This window comes from Battus philenor, unplaced genomic scaffold, assembly GCF_028537555.1.
Source record: "Battus philenor isolate CCGP_79_NKW_IND1 unplaced genomic scaffold, ilBatPhil1.0.hap1 SCAF_2, whole genome shotgun sequence".
Taxonomy (NCBI): Eukaryota; Metazoa; Arthropoda; class Insecta; order Lepidoptera; family Papilionidae; genus Battus; species Battus philenor.
Window position 1 is genome coordinate 13,118,068 of NW_027181682.1, and position 19,721 is coordinate 13,137,788.

The following is a 19,721-nucleotide window of genomic DNA, read 5'->3' on the forward strand; positions in this document are numbered from 1 at the left end:
AAAAGGGCCATGGGGTCGCAAAAGGGTTCTTCGGGCGAGAACTACGACCCTCTCTTTTCAAACCTCCCCCTGTGAATTGTTACCAGTTGCGCATATTTTTATTCGCGAAAACAATCCTTTATGTTCAGCAACAAAGAAACATGTTCACGTGTAGAATAAAAGTTAATATTTTTTATATAGTTTTGATAACAGAATATATCTTCATTTTACCAGAAGCAAAATCAAATTATGTATACCTAAGACTAATAAATATTTTTACGGGTAATTATTTCTGCTTTTACTATAAAATCCCAGAAAAAAACAGACATTTTTTTAAGATATAGCCCCTAAAAAATTTAAAGATTGTTTGTGTGCTGAGGGTAACTACACTGTAATTGACTTCATAGAATCTTCCACATAAGTACCAAGGTCTCAACCGCACATTGGGAATAATGTGTTCTACTCCAAGCTATTACAATATTAATTAAATATGTTATTTTTTTCATTCCTTTAAAAATGTATATGGTCGCGGTGAGTAAATCTAGTAGATGTTTCGCCTAGACTCAGGTCGGAATCATTTATTATTCGAACAGGAATTATGAATCTGTGTCGAATAAAGATTTTTCTTTTTAATTAGCATATTAAAAGAATCTTCTTATGCTTAAGAACATCAATATATGTTACGTAGTAATGTCGATAGGTATCTAAATAAAGAATTATTTTTTGTCTAGTCTAATTCTTCACTATGTAAGATTTTCATGTAATAATATTTTTTCACAAATTCGTACTAGATACCACAGAGCCCGATTAACACAATATCCTTAAAGATGTCGCTCGCAAAAAGAGGCATAAGGGGACAAAAGTCCGGGAACGTTTCTCATTGAGGCGTGGGCTGGATGCTTGGAAGGGGTGACCACCCTTCGCCCGACGCTCTCACAATATCGCGCTCTCCCACCGAGGTGTCCATAATTTATGCTTTCGAGTGGACCGCGAAGAATAAATGAGCATCAAAAATGAAAGATAAGAGGGAACATATTTTCTAAAAAAAAATACAACTGTCAAGCTTGACATCGATTCGTTTTGTTTATGTTACCAAACATTTGCTTTTGTTTTGTTTATATTACCAACATAATGTACTCAATTGTTGCATTCATATATAAGCTGTATTTACTACTTTAAATATTTAAGAACGTATTAAAGTAATTTTAAAGCACAGTTATGTTATAAAACACAAACGAACAACGTCGAAAAATAATTTACTAGAGATTATTTTTTTTTTCAAAAAATTCGTTATGACTATCAAATTAACATTGAACAACAGCAGCTTGAGCCATGTGCAAAACCGAGGGCATAAAAATTGATAATTATTGTCACCGCGAGCGTAAATGATACTTAGTTCTGCTATGTGTTTTTATAAAATAATGCAAGTGAATAAGGATGCAGTTACGAAAACGCAACGGTATTTGACGCCTAATAAACTCCTATTTTTTCGATGTTTTCAAAATCCATTTATATTGAACGATACTTTACTTGTAACCATAGACAGAATTATTAATGATAACTTAGTTCACCGATATTTTATATAAAAATGTTTCAGGACATTTTCGTTTGTTTAACGTGGCGGAAATTTTCATTCACCGAAAACACAGGCAGGTTATGTCAGAGTAAACGCCATGAGATTCTCTTTTATAGCTATAGCTTTGTCGTGTGCGTGACTATTTAAAATGTCAATAATCTTCTGTTCAAACCAAATATATAACTAGGTATTATTTATAATGTTTCAACATTATATACTTAGTGTTTCTTGCTCTTCATTAGTCCTCCCACATATGTAGAAGCAAACCAAAGCAAATCAACATACGATCAGTGTTCAATAACGCATCATAACATTGTAATAATTTGTACCAACTCTCGAACCACCCTCCCCATTGGAAGGGACGAACCCCGAACTTTTTAAGGTGCAATTAATGGAGATCCGAGTGCCTCTCCGGTGTTTTGATTCTTTGTTTACTTTTAAGAACGTACAGAACCTAATTTTAAATGCGATGTTCAAGCAAATAGAGGTCCTCGAAAAATCCGCACATTTTAAAATTTTTATAGCATCTACGTAATAGTGACCGGTATCCTAAATATTTTTAATGTCTTAAATATTAAGCACGCTGTAATATTTGCGATAAATATAAACAGATGTCATATCTGATATTCTTAATACTCCGTTTCATAAATAGGTAACACGGTGATAGACGTCTCATTAAATATAAGTGAGACCTACATAAATACTGAATATATTAATGAGAAAGGAAAAAAATCTACGGTGAGACTTTAATATTATTAAAAACGGAGATGATCTTAAATTTATTTACCCATTCATTTATAAAAAAAAATGTGAAAAATTGACCACAAAAAGGAACAGCCCCGCGGCAAAGCACTGAAACTCGCAAACTCAAGCCTCGGATTCGATTCTCGGGATACAATATTTTATAATTATTGTTGTTCGAATATTTTTTATTGATGTCATGATACAGTCTTATATAAAATTAATACTTTTATGCGTTAACTACATGGAATTGCCACTGCTCACAAGCAAGTTCCCAGAGGATAAGCAGCAGTGTCTTCTGCTATATATACCATAATATAGCAGAGGAAATATACCATAATACCACACTGCGATCACTAACCCGGCTGCCAAGCGTGGTAATTTTGGATATCTATGGTCTGAAACGACGGCAACAACCATAAAAAGACCCGTCCATTTTGTTGTGCGCTATTCTCAAATCAGGGCTCATTTGTAACTCTCATAGTTGAATGAAGTAAATATTGTTAGGAGAGAGTTTAATCTAATTCTAATTTCTAGCAATTAGGACATTGGATGTAAGTTTACAACTCGTTAAATAAATATTTAATTTACCGTACGGCTTTCAACAGCAGTAACCTGTATTCTTTAAAGAACAACAGAAGGTAAACTGAAATGACCAGGGCCGATTTGTCTTATATACGCATTATTCAAGTAATGAATTAAACTATTTCATTTGTTCTATTTCTCTGAAGCTGTATATCGGACTATGCTTCTACACTTGGCTCATGTAAATAAAAAAAATAATGCTTTTTAACATTGTCATACTCATTTTAAAACTATAAAGTGAGAAAAGTTTCATTTCAAATTACCTATGGAAATTATACCTTATATGAATGTAACATTAGAAATAGAATTTTTATTACATAATTACAGTTTTAATATCATTACTTCTACGATAATTATGAACGTGTTTTACACAGTGAAATAAGCGCGGGTAATGTAACAACACCTTTACCACTTTTGGATTTAACACTACGAGAACTTAGGTATATGACGTAATCGGCTTAGCACGTCGACACGTTAGAGCAAAGTAAATAGTTTATTGTTACCATTGAACGGTAAGCTGATTATGACGCTTTAAAGCAATATTATTTAGAAAAGATTATTCTTTTCATATTTCCTTATTCAAAAAAAGCAATTCAGTACAGAGTTTTGTAATTTGATATCCTACATGAAACTACATAAGCATTGATTATCTTTAGATCTAAAATAACGGCAAATTACTTCATTATTACACTAATTACGATAATTTCAAACTTGTGGAACGCTTTTATGTCATATTTTTACAAAAAATATTGTGTCACGATTGCGTCTAAACTTTAAAGAAATAAATGTATAACTCAGGTTATAACTAATAACCCAGTATGACGACTACGTGTGACGACTTTCTCGCCCACTTAATATCTCTGAACGAAGCATACTTATAGTCCCTGACGTCACTCTTTCAGGCGCGCTTCAAGACAGACGCTGGAAATATCGATCTGATATATTTTCTCGGAGATCTGTGTAACCTACGCCACGTATTACATTATATAAGTCAACGCCAACTGTCCTGGTTTCATTCCATCAAAGCAGTAGACAATATCCTAAACTACGTATTGATTATTAAAAAAATTACATTTAATTTCAATCCTAAACAAACAGAAATTATTTACTTCCTAAATTCTTGTTTCTTTCTCTTCCACATTGTTAATACAGTTTATGCTTTGTTTTTACCTTATGACGAGTTAAGCCTCAAGGCGTTTAATGGTCAGTAGCGTTTGAGCAGTGACTTGAAATAAAATAATGTAACCTTCTAAATTGTATTGTTTATATGTATAAATTTTTGCTGTATTTACCTATAAGAAAAATTGTAAATAATGATAAAACGCTATTGTAACTCGCAACTAGGATAAGAAAGATTCGTATCAAATAGCGGCAACCCCTTTCCCAAGTGTTTGCGCTTAGCAAAAGCAAAAAAAAAATTGTAAACAAAACACTAGTTATACAAAATAGAATTAATAAAAAAATATGACGAGTATGAAGGCCGCTATTTTGTTACTTTTTTTACGTTATTCAGAAATGTCATAAGTGTGAAGTTTAAACCGTGGATTCGGAAATTAGTAAAATTGACTTGTCATTCTTTCGTTTACAAACTACGGTTATCTACATTAAGAAGTCTTGTGTGATAAAACCGTCAATTGTATTTTTAAACATGTTATTGTAACTCTGTTTCTGCTTTTATTATTACGTGTACATTCCAAAACAGGTTCCTAAAGAAAAATTATGATGACACTAAGCAAATTCTATGCAACTTCTTGTTTAGTTATCCCTTAAATGCATATTGTTGTTTTTAAACAACGTACTAAAAACCAGAGTTAAAATTGACCTTCTTTTAATTTTTTGTTAAATTTGACAACCAGTTCTTATTTGTGAACTAATTTTGTACATTTTTTAATGTTAGCACTATCCAATGTTTATAAGCATTGAAAATAAGTTAATATCAAATGTCACTTTGAAGAAAACTTTTCTAGTGGCGCGAAACTAAGTTTTGTAGCTGTGTTTGAACTGATAAAATATCATGTAAAAGTATGTAATATATTTTTATTTGCTTGATTATATCTTCAATTAAATGTTCACGTTGTAAAACATTGAAAATCACTTGATGCTACAGTCGAATAGGGCGGAATGTGGTACGTTGTAGGAAAACTACAATGCGCAATGCCTGCTAAATAAATGCATGTTTGGTGAAGGATTTTTCTTTTGGTTTTTACCATGCTGCGATTACTAGAAAGCAAAATTACAAAGTATTTAGAAACTCTTGAAGTCTTGAACTCTTGAAACTCGCACGAGATGTTCTTCGAGACCTTGAAAATAGTGATGACGGTGAGAATGCCCAGCCTGCTGAAGTGGATGCTGATCCTCTTCTCGTTATCGACAACGATGAAAATATGCCAGACCCTCCTATTTTGGAAGCCGAAGAAGCAGCACCCCAGAGTAAGTCACAAGGGATTCCTAGACGACCTCTGGTTTGGCGAAAACGAAACCTTGTTACTGCTGAAGACAGCCTTATTTTTAGGGGAGAAACTCAGATAACAGAAGCATTTATGTCTTGTAACACGCCGTATGTTTTTTTTTACATTTTATTTTACATCAGATCTAAAAAATAAAAATGTAGAACAAAGTAGCTTATACGCAGCCCAGAAAGAAATCTACTACTGCAAATGGCGCTAAACGTGGTCGACCTAGTGGGACTTGTAATGAAGAAGTTCCGAGGACCAGCTCAAGCAATTCCTTTGAAAGACGTCAGATTGGATCAGACATGTCATTGGGCAGTTTGACTAGATAAGCAGCAGCATGTGCAAATTTCCAAAATGTTCAGGCTTTACATTCAAAATGTACCAAAAATGTCGTGTATCTTTATATGATACGAAAAAAAGCAATTATTTTTATAAATATCATAATGAAGCATAAATAAATACTTCTCAAAAACAATATCCACTCTTATTTTACCCATACTTGCAAAATCTCAATGAATGCGCAATGTAGTTTATAAACAACATTCACATTATTGCAAAAAAAGTATAGTAAATTCATGTCTAGATTTTTCAATCATTTTTCCTACGCTGTAATACATGTCTATTAACAAATATATTTTTTTCAAACGTGAAACAAAAATCGTCCATTTAAGGGTTATAAGGCATACACAAACAAACACCACACATGCACACTAATACATATAAAAACACTAATACATAGAAAATATAAATATATTGGGTAATTGTATTACTACATGTAATACAATTTTAAGGAGAATTTTCGTTATTTATGTAATACATTTGAATATATCGTTTAATAATTTAGCTATGTATAGATAATAATACTGACGCCTGTAACAGTTTTTAGTTATACAACTGCCAACGTCATATTATAATTATTTATCCTGTAATTGTATATAATAAAGAAAAGGAAAAGCAACAATATATAAATAAAGGTTTTGGCCCCTGCTATTGGAGACGTCTTGTTCCACCCCCTACTTTGTTGGTTTTGTTGGGGCAATAATTTTTTCAGTTCTCTATTTATTTTGCAGTTTCTTTTCTTTTCTTTCGCTTTTTAACATTTGCTCTATTACATTTTTCATTTATCTTTATTCCTTTTATTTCGCCATCTTATCCTCAGTCATTATAGTCTGTCTATTTTATTGTTACAATATATTACATTTTTACTTAGATTATTTATATATACATTTCTACAAGTTTATCTTTAGTTTCTTTCATTTAATATTTCATTCACATTTTGTTTTGTATCTTATTTTATATATAATCACATTTAAATTATTATTGATTATTATTCTTTATTATAATAATCGTTGTCGTAAGTCGGCTTATAAGCCGACCGTTTTAACCTAAGTTTTATTTCTTTCTTAGATATTTTCTACAAAATACCTGCAGAAACTGAGGTAAGGTGTTCTACTTTCTTCATCTGCTATTATGGAGGCAATTCTCGCCTCCTCAATCTTATAAATAAATGTTTTGACATTAAGCTCCATTGCAACATTTTTGTAAATAATCGGAGGACGTGCTAACTAACCTACGTAGACAATATAGTGTAGGCTCTTTCAAGTTTAGCTTCTGAAGTTTCTTAGTACAGATATATCGTTTTGTCAAACTCTGTTTCATCTATTTATAGTAACACATTATCTGGCTTAAAGGTCACGAGTCTTGAGCAACGTCAGAGGATGTCAGGCATGTTATTTCCCTTTTTATTTATTGTTTTTGACGATATACTGACGTATGGAATTTGATGTTTATAGATAAATGAAGTATATAAAAATGCATATGAAATTATTCGTTCAATGTTATGACTGTTCGTTCTTGAACGTGTGTCATAATGTTTTTAGAAAAACGCACAAAATTTTCTTCCAGTTCACCCTAAATTACAAAAAAATAACAGCTTTTATATGAGTATGTTTAGGATTAATTATTTTTAAATATTGAGGATTATTTTTAATTTGCTTTTCAAAACCGATATTTCAATTAGTCATTGAATCAATTTAACACTGCAAATATAGTCTGAAGGAAACATTACTATTAGCAAGAAAAATTTTAAATGGCTATTTGTACAATGAGCCTATGGAACACCAACGCACCGCAGCTCGTTCGTGGTCATGCTCTGAATAGGTCTGCTATACACACATTCTCGCACGTATATACGCGCGCCACACACACACACATGCACAGAGTGCGCGCGCGCAGCACACAAACACTCATACTACTCTCTTTATTTCATTATTTTCAATTTAATACATAGTTTATCTTGATACCTCATTTTTTAAATAGTTTTCCTAATTGCTGACCTAGTTTTTATGTCTAGTAATTTAATTAGGATTCAGGTTGTTTTATTCATGTTAATTATGTATCATCTATAGGCAATAAATATATTTTTATTTGTCCTAAATAAAATGGAAATAAAGAAAACTACCATAAATTTTATTAAAATTTTATGAGAAAGAAACATGATTGAAAATTATAACTTAATATTAAGTTCTGTTAAAAACACACTAATAAAACTTGTCGCAATTTACAGAATAATTGACATTTGCATTGTTTCTAGATAGATTATTAAAATCGACAAGAGTAATGTTGTTTACATAATTGTACAAGAACTAAGACAAAAATATAAAAAAGGAGTTAAAATATGACAAATGAAAATCCATAAAAGAATGAAAATTACTCTCTTAACCCAGAGGCAGGCTACATACCACGTAACTGATAACTGGTGCCTTGAGGTTTTGGAGTGAAGAATATTGACCGGTAAGCGCAGTGTAGGATTTCCATCTACAAGGACTGACTGCCAATAAGCATTTACTAACAAGTCCCAATGAAAATCGGGAAGACTATGTCCAGAACTGGACATCCTACAGCTGAAGTCAGGATGATGAGTTAAATCTTGTTAATTACAAAGATGAAACTCGTATACATACCGGAGCTTGCGACCATGACCTTCTACCACATGCCCCAAACGTTCGCCTAAATTTTTATTATATATTGGTAGACAAGGGATAACTTGAAGGATGCAGGCATGTAGACACTATTTATATCAGTCCAAACAGATATTAATCATATTTGATATCACCATATAGGTGGTAAATTGACGGCGTGACGTCATAGAGGTCACGACCTTCAAAATTGAGAACACTAAGAATGTGGGGTAAAATTAGGTCACAATATAATATGGACCCGAACTAACAAGCCTGTCGTAACTCAGGAATAACCTTATTAAGAAATTCGCTAAGACAGTCGAACTCTCGGTCAATGGCGACATTAAACCACAACGCGTTGTCCGCGTCAGTACCTGGCGTCGTCTCAACTTGTACGTAAGTGTATGGCGCGAACGCCAAATGACTTCGTATGTTCAACTTCGTCCCCACGTCGGGCACCGCCCGTTTTAGCTTCGCGATGGTTTGCGGATGCAATTTTCTAAATAACGAACTATCCACGTTTGAACTGAGGAAGTTGTTCCCGTATAAACACGACGTAATGTCGTTGGTGTAGGCTTTCATCTGCTTAAGCTGTTGTTCTAGGTTGACGTTTCTGTGACGAGAGCTCTTGAAGACAAAACTTTTTCTATACCTGTGAAAATAAAATAAAGTATTCTAATTTCACATTGTGATGACATACATATATTGAACCAAAATCACCGACATAGCTCGAACAACCACTCGTCTGAAGTGGCAGTGGACGGATCACATCGTTTGTGCAACCGATGGCCGTTGGTGCCGAATGATATTTGAGTGGCGACCACGAGCCATAGAAGAGGTGTGAGATCCATGCAGCCCACTAAGTGCACCATCGACATAGTTATGATCTCGGGAGTCGCTAGACCAATCATGACAATCTTTGAAGCAGACCTATGCCTTGCTGTGTGCATCTATAGGCTCAAAGGTCAGGATCAATTTGTAAAGATATTTAAATTACTTTCATATTGTGTGTCCAAATTAAAATAAAAACATGATATAACAATGTCAACAAAGGTTTGTTATACAAACTTAAGGATATAACATGCGGTTTTAAAATGTTATTTATTGCGCTACTCAAATTTAAAAATTTTTGGATTCTCGTAATCGATTACATTTGCTGCTGACGCCAAGATGAGTTTACTACCTGTACAGATGATAAATGTCACACACTTCAAAATGGGCGGAAGAAAGGTAATATTTTTTTTTAAAATTACATAATTTTTTGAAAAACTTTGAAATAGCCTGTAGCAAATAAATTAGTCCAAAAATGTGATATTTTCTATGAAGTCATTATCAATTCTACTCTTCTTAAAATATTGTTTTTTTTTCTATTCTAGCATTAGGAACTTTTTATATATCAATGTATATATTGTCTGTAGCAAAAACTATTAGGTCCAATCTTTAAAACATTTTTTTCTTCTGATTCTGATAAAATCATGACATGATTAGCCAAAACCCTCTGTCATAAGGAGACAACTAAGAAGAATTGGGAAGCAACAGTTGATATTTTGATTACTTTCGATTTTTCTCTAGACTATAATTCAGTGTTTTTTTTTACTATTATATTGAATGTTTGTGGTAATTAATGTGTTAGAGTCAATGTGTCTTTCAATGTATATTCATTTCCTCAAACCCAGACAGTGTGCAAGGAATAACTTCGGAACATATTCGATAGGCGTTAAGCGCTGTTAGCGTTTCTGGCTTTTACAACATCATCGGGCTGCAATCCTCTGTGGGACATTGTCACATGCGTGCGTCTGACACTACCGCGCTGAGCCCACGAAATACGCACGGGGCAGCGAATAGGGTACCTCATCCTATGCACTATCCCACTGTGTAGATATGGACATATTTATATGTCTACTTTCAGTAAATAGGTTCTAGAAAAAAAGAATTCTATAAGAATAAATTACAGAAGAATGAGAGCGGCAATGATGTCAATGACTGCTGCAGAGGGCGACAATAAAGGCAGGGCAAGCGACAGTTCGCGTGGAATGCAGCCTACAGGCTGCCTGCACGACAACTCTGCGCGGGCGCATCGCTCAGCCGCACATGTACTGCTGAATAACACGCACATATCTTCTGCAAAAATATAAAAATATTAATGTATTTGTGACCCAATTAAGCTTTCTTAATGGAACCCCAGGAATTGTCATATTGTCATTTATATAGTCAGCAAATAAGAGACGGCAGAGAGCATGAACCTCTACAAGACAGAAGCAAGAATAACTAGAACAATAAAACTATGTCCCAGCGAATTAGAAAGTTGAAGGCAGTGGGCAGGTGCCATGGTGCACCGAAACGTTAGCCATTAGGGTGTCGTCGGAAGACGGTATATGCGGACAGCTTCCGACTGGTATTATTTGAAATCTATGTTGAGCTATATATCCAACAGAGACATCCTACGGATGAATTGATGAACAATGATGAGAGCGGATGAATTGATGAACAATGATGAGAGCTCTGAAGACGCCTAACATAAACCACAGTTTCAGCTCGAGGGTGTCCTCAGTAGCCTTGACTCGAGTCGTCTAAATAGATTTTTTATCGAATTAAGACATAGAGCGTATACGTCACTTGGGCAGACACTGCAAAGATAGACGAGGCGAGAAGGAATCTCCGCATGTATCGAATCATTAATCCATATATCTTTGGAGTAGCATTGGTCAGGCCACATGACTCAGAACAAATGGTCTGTCTCTAACAGTGGACCTCCTACAGCTGAAATGATAAATGATGATGTAATTAACATAACGGACATACCTGGATTTATCTGTAGTCCTTTGCTGTACATATCTGTTAAGTTTTTAGCCACATTTCTTAAAATTAGTGAATAGTCTATCGAAGATTGATTCTTTGACATGAAATGACGATATTTTCGTGTACTGGAGTATACCTTAAACAAAAAATATTAAATAAACTTTCTATTTCTGTTAATTCGTCATACAAATTGAATAATATAAGGGGGACCGGAAAGTTATGTTACTTAAGTTAAATTCTCACGATTACATTTTTAACAAGTTTTTATTTGTAATCAACAATATATTCACCTTTGTTATCAACAACTTTATTCCGTCTAGAATACAAATTTTCAATGCCGAAACTGTAAAAATTAATCGGTTTTTCTGTAAAATATGTCGACAGAATCGACATTACTTTTCGGTCTCCCTAATACGTTGACAAAACAACCAGATTGAAAAATCATTGACGACTGAACAATTTAGTTAAGTTTTTTTTATATGATTTGTTTAAATAAAAGTCGTAAAAGACATAAAGTTAATTAACATAAAGTTTTTTTCAGTAATATTTACTTACCAAATTAGCATACATTGTAGATAAACTTTGAACTATTGCACACTGTTCTATAGGCTTTGCTCTATAGTATATCTTCATCAGAAATTCCATTATAGAAGTCATGTCTTCCGGACTGTCCTCACTTATCCATTCAACTAATTCCAATATCTGTAATTAAAAATTTTACCTCATTATTTCATTCCATAATTAATGTTATCCCAAAATTCAAAATAATCTATGAGTCATATTTAATAAAAGTTTCCGAAAACATATTCTCATTCCGAATTATAAGCAAACATTTTTATAGTAAATTTATCAATATTTAATTATTTTTAATTACCTTAATATATTTCTAATACCAAAAAAATATTTGACACTAATTGTTTACATAAATGTGTAATAAAGATATTTTTGGGTGCTCGTCATATTTAAATTAATGAAGAAGAAATACATTAATGAAGATAGTATCATTAATGTATCTCTTTGCCCTCAAAAAGTGGAACAACTCCCTTTTGTACATAATAAACAGTTTAGAAACAAATATTATCAAAATTCTTACAATTGTTTAAAACTAGAGAAATAAACTATATTACCTCACCGAAGAAGTCTTTTTCATTCCAAAATGGCAAAAACTGTGCAAGAAACCTGGTCACTACGGGAATTCCCTGAACAATAGTCCGCTGCAACACAGCCAGTCTGTGTAATAAATCTTGCTTCATGGCATAGTTATGTGGCGATACATCGAAGAAACCTGAAACCAAAACACATATCATTCAAGACGAATCATTTTATTAGTATAAAACTTATCATTTCATTATATGTACACAATACTTTGCAGTATCTTATTAATGCATGGAAAAAATACTATATTTTATAAACCAAATAACATAATTCAAAATACATAAATCAATTAGTTTTCTAATTTTAAGAAAAGGTAAAAGTTAATAATGAACATTTTTAATTACGACTATCATGCAAAAATATAACAAAATCACTATTTATTAAACTTTGTTGAAAAAAACTGTTCTAAAATACCATCTTTATCATAAAACAAAAACTTAACAATAAATAAAATACGTGTTCATAGTCTAGAAAAGAGAAAAAGAAGATTTAAAAGATTTATATCAAAAAGAGAGAAGAGATAGAAATAATCATAATAAGATAACAGTCACATTCTGCTAAGCAGTGCATTGTAGTTACTATCAAACAATAAAATATGTTTTACTCACTATTATATTGTGTTTTTTTGTAATCCTTAGGAATAAGCTAAGCAGAAATTTTTTTTATCAATGGTTACATTGTCAGATAAGTGAATGTTATTAAAGCAAATATCTATTAGTGATAAATAAGTTGTAAATAATTTTGTATGATTTCTTCATAATGACTGCAGCACCCATAGTCGAATAGTGGTAGCCCAGGGGTACAGGACTGAAACTTACGTACAATTCCCGTGATATAATCTTAAATAATTCACACTTTTTTAATTTAGGATTGCCCGTGATCACAAAAACAAATTTTCAGGGTATACACAGCAGCGTCCTCTAGGTACCTACGACACTGGTATTGCCAACCCGCCCGCCGCGTGTGAATATTATGGTATATGCCCCATAGATATCCCCCCCCCCCCCCCCAAGATATATTTGTAGTTTTGTGGGAGACCTATGCCTTGCAGTGGGCGTATTTGTATAATGACAATGTATAGACAAGCGAAGCGTTCATTATTTAGTAAGGAGTAGTCTTTGCCAGAAGCAGTAATATTGTTAGCAATGTCATTATTTATATGGAAATGAGTTAAAATTGTGAAATGTGCTAAAGTAGTACTATTTCACAGTGAGAGTTTCCGCCAAAGATCAAATGTACATGATATATTCCAAAAAAGAAGCCCATAAAAGAGCTGTACCGCCGCCTAGAGGGCGCTGAAACTTTTCAGAGGCGGTGACGAAAGTGCATTATCCTATTTTTAAATACCTATTTTAAATATCTCTATTTTCATGATAAAAAATTTTACCTCAAATATTTATTATTACAATGAAGTAAATAAATAATAAAACATTTAACCAATTGACCAGAAATATAGAAAGATAATTAATTTATAAACTTTAGTATAACAATAGTAAATAGAAAAAGCATTAAATTTGAATTTTATACTATGGTAGCTGTAGTTGTTATTAATATTATCCCGGTGTACACAAATGTTTATTATTAGTGAGAGTGGACAATAATGCTTGTTATTCCAACTCACAGTTTGTTAGTAGATGTTGCAAGTCGTGAGAGAAGAATTCATGGTCAGAATTGGATCCTATAGCCAACAATGTGAATCCACTGGCATTGCACAGCATTGAACGAAGTCTCGCCGGTCGTCTTGTTACATAATGGATGCTGTACTCCAGGAGCGATGTTGGACTGAAAATTTTAATAATTATTTACTAAAACACACCTTCATTTCAAAAATGTTTTCATATTTTACAAGCAAGTTAATAAATAGTATATCATACATGAACTAAATATCTATGGAAGGACCACAACCAAGGAGCCAAAGGATTAACTGGCAGCAATCACAACAATCTAATGTGCAAGCGAGGGAGACACTACTGCTTGTACTCGCATTGGCCCTGACGTCTTATAGTCCAGAAATTCAAAATATTTTAGGCATATTTTCTAATAAAGAGTCAGTTTCAATGTGGACTATGCCTAAAACCTTTAATATACTTGTACCACCTTCTTACGAAGAGGTCATACTTTCGTCATAAATTAATATCATATATCAGGGTTGGCCAAACTGCGGCTCGCGACCCACATGCGGCTCTTTGAACGATTATTTTGCTCCGATTGATTGTCAAATTACTTCAATTATTTTTATTTATATAACCCACGCCCGCTCCTGAGAATTCAAAACAAATTATTGGTGTGTATAATTATTATTATTGTTCCACCATAAAATTAGCGAAATCCAAACACCGATCATAATTAACTAACCGGCATCTTAAGTATTATTAGGAGTGCTGATATATATGTGTGCCAGTATATCTAAATTCAATGTACATATTTTGTACTTTTGTCATATAATTTCAATAAAAATATTTTTTGTAAAAAAAATATATTTGTCTGCCTTTTTTTAAAATGCGTATGAAATTACGGCTCGCGAAATATTTTAACTATAAAGAGGCTTGGCCACCCCTTTCCTATATTATAATAGCATTAATATGTAATGTTAAGAGAAATGACAGTTTAATAAACAACTCACTCTTCAAAATCGAGATAATTTTTCTGCGTCACTTTTTCAGCATACTGTTTTGAACCAATGTTGAGAAACTCCATGTTAGGCACCAATGGGTCCGTTTTTTTATTTCTTGAAAATTCCTAAAATACAGTTGCATATTTAATTATTCATATCTATTTTAGAATAAACGTGATAAAATACAGAAGAGTTCAATTTGAAAGAAACTAGAATCAAATTAAACTCCCTTATATATATAGAACTTACAAATATTTCGCGAAGAGGTTTGCAAACATACCCTGATCTGAGTATAGTCTATAACTAACTCCGAAGGGATATATATGATCACTTCCACAAATATCTTTAATACAATAGTTATGGCAATTGACCTATTATGGTTTAATATCATCTATAGGTACAAATCTGTTGCACTGTAGTAGAACGTTCTTTGTGGAGGATGTGTCTCTCTTGATTATGCTATCAGAAAGTTGGCAAGAAACGAAAGGGTGTTGCATGTTCCAGTAATACTTTATTTTGGGTCCTTTTTCTACAATCCCCCTACTTACATCCAAAATCTCTTACTATTACTATTTACATAAGCCTACCGCTTTGCTACCTTTACCAAATACAAAGATATTACTATGTTTAGCTACCACACTCCTTTAGCTTAAATACAGCCCTGGTGTGCAATGTCTTTAAGGTTTTTGCATACAATGTAATATAAATTTATTGCATGATAATACAGATACAGAGCTTTAAATGAGAGTTTACTGCAAAAACACACAATTCCCACATAGGAGATACTTATTTTTACCCATATACTATAGAATTTTTTTAAAACAAAATAATAATCATGTCCTGGTATGAAATACACACTAAATACATAAAAACTATTAAATACTTAATTGTAAATAATTTAAAAGACAACTTACACAATTAATAGGATTCATCCACAACAGGTGCTGTTTTGTGCCACAAGCATTATCTCTCTTATTCTGTAATCAAATATTTTATATTTCATAAAGGTTCTATTATTAAAGATGGAAATGTATCTGTAAATGTTAATAACTACGCTTTTTATTTTTACTACTCTGTATCATGTTTTTAGGATAGTCTATAACAGGGGTGGCCAAGTTCCATTATAGTTTAAACCATTGTTCGAAATTTGAAATCTTTTGCGAGGCACAATTTAATACACATTTAAAACACACAGAAAATTTTTTTTTTTGCAAATTTTATATTTATTAAATTTATGTGACAAAAGTACAAAATATGTTTACTGTAGTTAGATAAAATGACACATGTATATGATAGCACACCTAATAATACTTAAGATATCGGTTAGTTATTTATGATCGGTGTATGGATTTCACTAATTTTATGGTGGAATAATAATAATGATTATTCACATCAGTAATTTGTTTCGATTTGCCATAGGGTTTATAAATTTAAATATTGAACTAATTTGACAATCAATCGAAGTCAAAAAATAACTGTTCAAAGACCCGCAGTTTGGCCACCTCTGGTTTATAACATCTGATCAGTGGTAAAGAAAATGCTCTACTGTGCATTAGGCATATGCGCGGGAAGATTGGAGGAAGTACCAACCACACCATTCCATCATTTGGTGATGCTCATACTCTTATTTCCTCAGCCCTACCACCCCGCATTTTCCTACTTCCCTTTTCCTTGCACAGTAGAGGTTTCAAAAGCATTGTAGCATAGTAGTACTAATTATTTCATTTATTTAATGTATGTTAAATAATTTCTGACTAGTACATACCTTGTATATTGTAAAAAAGTGTAGTAATGTTGGATTTATTTTTTTAAAAGAGTTATGTATAGATATAGATGGAATATTTTCTGGCACAGTCTCCGGTTTGTATGATTTGAACAGACCCAAGAGAACTTGAATTTGTCGATATAAATTCTGTAAAAATATTAAAAAGCTAATGAAAACAAGGTCCATATTGTGTCTTGTGGAAATACTATAAACGTGAAAACCGTGTAGGCCTTAGGTATACGCGGGGTGAGTTGAAGGAGTTTCATATAGAATAAAGTAACTGATACATATCAGCCGCTCCATTCCGTCTGTCCGACATCAATGTTCGTGGCACAGGTGTTCATGCTTGTGTTTGCTCCACACCCTCCACGTTGCACCTTCCCAAGGCGCGGTATAGCGATTTCAATAGCAGATTATTTTTTATTATAAAATGATTATTTTATTTTATATAAATGTAAAAGAAACAAAAAATAAGTTACTTAAAAATATTGAATAAATAATTTTTGAATGGGTCTTATTACAACTACATAAGATTTTATAGAACAAAAAAAATCTTGATGTGTGTCTACAGGTGATAACATTTCTTTAGACTCTTCAGTTTTAACAATAAAAATTATGTATATGTAGTGGCAAGTCTATTGGCAAAAACCAACCATAGTTACTGCTAAGGATGCTCATAAGCATAATTAATGTGTCTTTTTAATATGTTATGCTGACTTATAATAAACGTAAACAGTTTACTTCACAGTATTGTAGTACAAAATCATGTGTTTGAGACAGTTAGGACTATATATATGTATGTATATATATGTAATAACATACACAATAAATATTTTTAGAACATTAGTTGCAAAAACCATGATATATGGGACAACATTAATAAAATTTTTTGTACCTTTTTAGCTTCTCTTTTCTTAGCATAGTCCAATAGTTCTAAAACCCTTTTCCTTGTTACATCTACAGGCTTTGTTAAATTGTACACAAGCTTCATAACATGTGCCGTCTAAAAAAACCAAAAACTTATTTTTAATATAACTTAAATTAGAATATAAAGGATAAATATGAACATTTACTATACTTACCAATGCTTCATATGCCAACATGGTATAGAATAATTCATATCCATGGTCTAATGCTTTAATATCTATTGCATAACAGTCCATAGCAGCTAAAACAAATATTTTTTAATAAATATTATTACTTAAATCTAAGACCATAAGAGTGAAACTTCTGCACAAACTTAATGATTAGTTTCAAACACAAACATGATATTCAGTTTTTTTATTATACATTTACAGATGCTATTAAACATTGGAAATAGCAACTTCACTGATTTTGAGCTGGCAGAGTGTTAAAAGTATTCCTAAACTTTTGTAGAGTAATTACGCGCAAGGTTCTTTAGCAGACACTCTTTGAAATTATTCAAGTGTACAAAGGGAAACTGAGATGATATTCTAAACTCATTTAGCATTCCAATCCGAGTGTGGAAGAAGATTAATCCATGGCTATTTTGGTTGCTATGAACAAAATACTGGCAACATGGCCTGGTCATCTAAATCTGTTAGCTAATGAATATGATTAAGTTAAAAGCTACAATTTTTAGTAAAATTTTGATTAATTTCAATTAAAAGAGAAATAAAAGTGTATACAAAACCATAACAAATTATAAAAACTGTTAAAAATAATTACCTGTCAACCAATCTAATAAAAATGCTATTTGTGAAAAATTTGACTGATTATAATAATTGGCGAGAAGCCACCGTACCGAGTACTCGATTGTACGTTCTTGGATTTTTTCTTGAGGTACCAAACAAGCGCCTAAACTTATCCATTTAGATATAGCTGTAACGAGAATATAACATATTTATTCTACAAAAACATGTTCTTCATTCCATTGCAGTCAATACTTACGAATGTTTAAGTTTAACCATATTTTAAACAAAGAATGAAACTCGTTATATTCGAGGCCTTCGTTTTCTACGATAAACGATAGTTCCTCTATTTTACTTCTAAAAAAATCCTTGTCGAATCCTCTTTTCAAAGATTTAATGTAATAGATAATGTCATACACATCACCCATCACGACCCTGAATTTATTCCTATAATTTTTAAATTAATATCAACAATAGACTAATGTACAAACAAAATTTCAAAACAAAAATCCGTTGACAAACGACAACTGACATTAGCATAGACTTACATGACATAGATATGGCATAAATTTATTACGTTGTTAGTTATGGAGTATTCATTATTATAAAATTTTATTCTGTTTTAGATTTAAAAAAAAATATTTTTATAAAGTCATTATTTTTAATAGCGAAGTATAGTAATTTAATAAAAATTAATTTCGTTAGGTTTATAAAACTATTGTTAAATATTGTCAAAAAACCAAGTTTATAAAGAACGTCATGATTTATAAAAAATAATGAAGTTAAATAAATATAATTTCCTAAAATTTCTTAATACGCAAATGTGATGGAATAAGTAATCAAAAATGTAATATTTTTTATAAATATATTAAATGTCACACTCAAAATAAATTAAAATTTAAAAATACGTAACTATTTTAATATGTGGTAACCTGCTCACATTTTGACTTCAAATTTACTTAGTTAAAATTTTTTTTCCTAGTTTTGGTAATTATTAATGACAAGACAAGACATATTGTCTTTTTTAATACCTTATTGAAAGCGCTCTTTGTAAACGCGAGACATTTGATTAATTATAATGTCTATGAAAGAACTCGTTTCAGGATAGCAAATAAATAATTTCTCCTTGAAAATAGGGAAAAGCAATAAGAACAGTTTCCGACAAAAAAAGAATTGTGTTTTTTATAGGCAAGGATTTTGGATAAATATACGAATTTTTAACGATAAAGTTATGTTGCAATTACAACATAATATGTATTATTTTATTATTATTGTCAAAGATTTCACCCGAGATCAACTTACGTTCAAAAAAATAAATTTGCGGACTACTGTTTAATGAAAGATATAGAGACTATCGTTATAGGTTTAGAATTATTCTAGACCACTATTAGCAAAAAACCTTTAACATTAATTGCTTAACACCAAACTTTAATGCTGAAGAA

General features: G+C 31.9%; 1 protein-coding gene across 1 annotated transcript; it reads right to left on the reverse strand.

Moving 5' to 3' along the window:
* Nucleotides 1-7,799: 7,799 nt before the first annotated feature.
* On the reverse strand, nt 7,800-18,755 carry LOC137922184 (uncharacterized). The gene is made up of 13 exons (XM_068765098.1): nt 18,539-18,755; nt 18,317-18,469; nt 17,710-17,795; nt 17,523-17,630; nt 16,628-16,774; nt 15,777-15,839; nt 14,872-14,987; nt 13,870-14,030; nt 12,221-12,378; nt 11,649-11,795; nt 11,097-11,229; nt 10,247-10,415; nt 7,800-8,946 (listed from the first exon to the last, which is right to left on the reverse strand). Exons 1-13 carry the CDS (start codon nt 18,705-18,707, stop codon nt 8,559-8,561), a joined length of 1,998 nt encoding a protein of 665 aa, XP_068621199.1. The 5' UTR covers nt 18,708-18,755; the 3' UTR covers nt 7,800-8,558.
* Between the last annotated feature and the right edge of the window lie 966 nt (nt 18,756-19,721).

Excerpts from the sequence above, each read along its gene's own strand:
- LOC137922184 (XM_068765098.1), bottom strand. The coding sequence starts at position 18,707 with ATGGGTGATGTGTATGACATTATCTATTACATTAAATCTTTGAAAAGA. Across the intron at positions 14,031-14,871 it reads AATTATCTCGATTTTGAAGA|TCCAACATCGCTCCTGGAGT; the intron begins GTGAGTTGTTTA and ends TAAAATTTTCAG. Across the intron at positions 10,416-11,096 it reads AGGACTACAGATAAATCCAG|AAGATATGTGCGTGTTATTC; the intron begins GTATGTCCGTTA and ends ATATTTTTGCAG.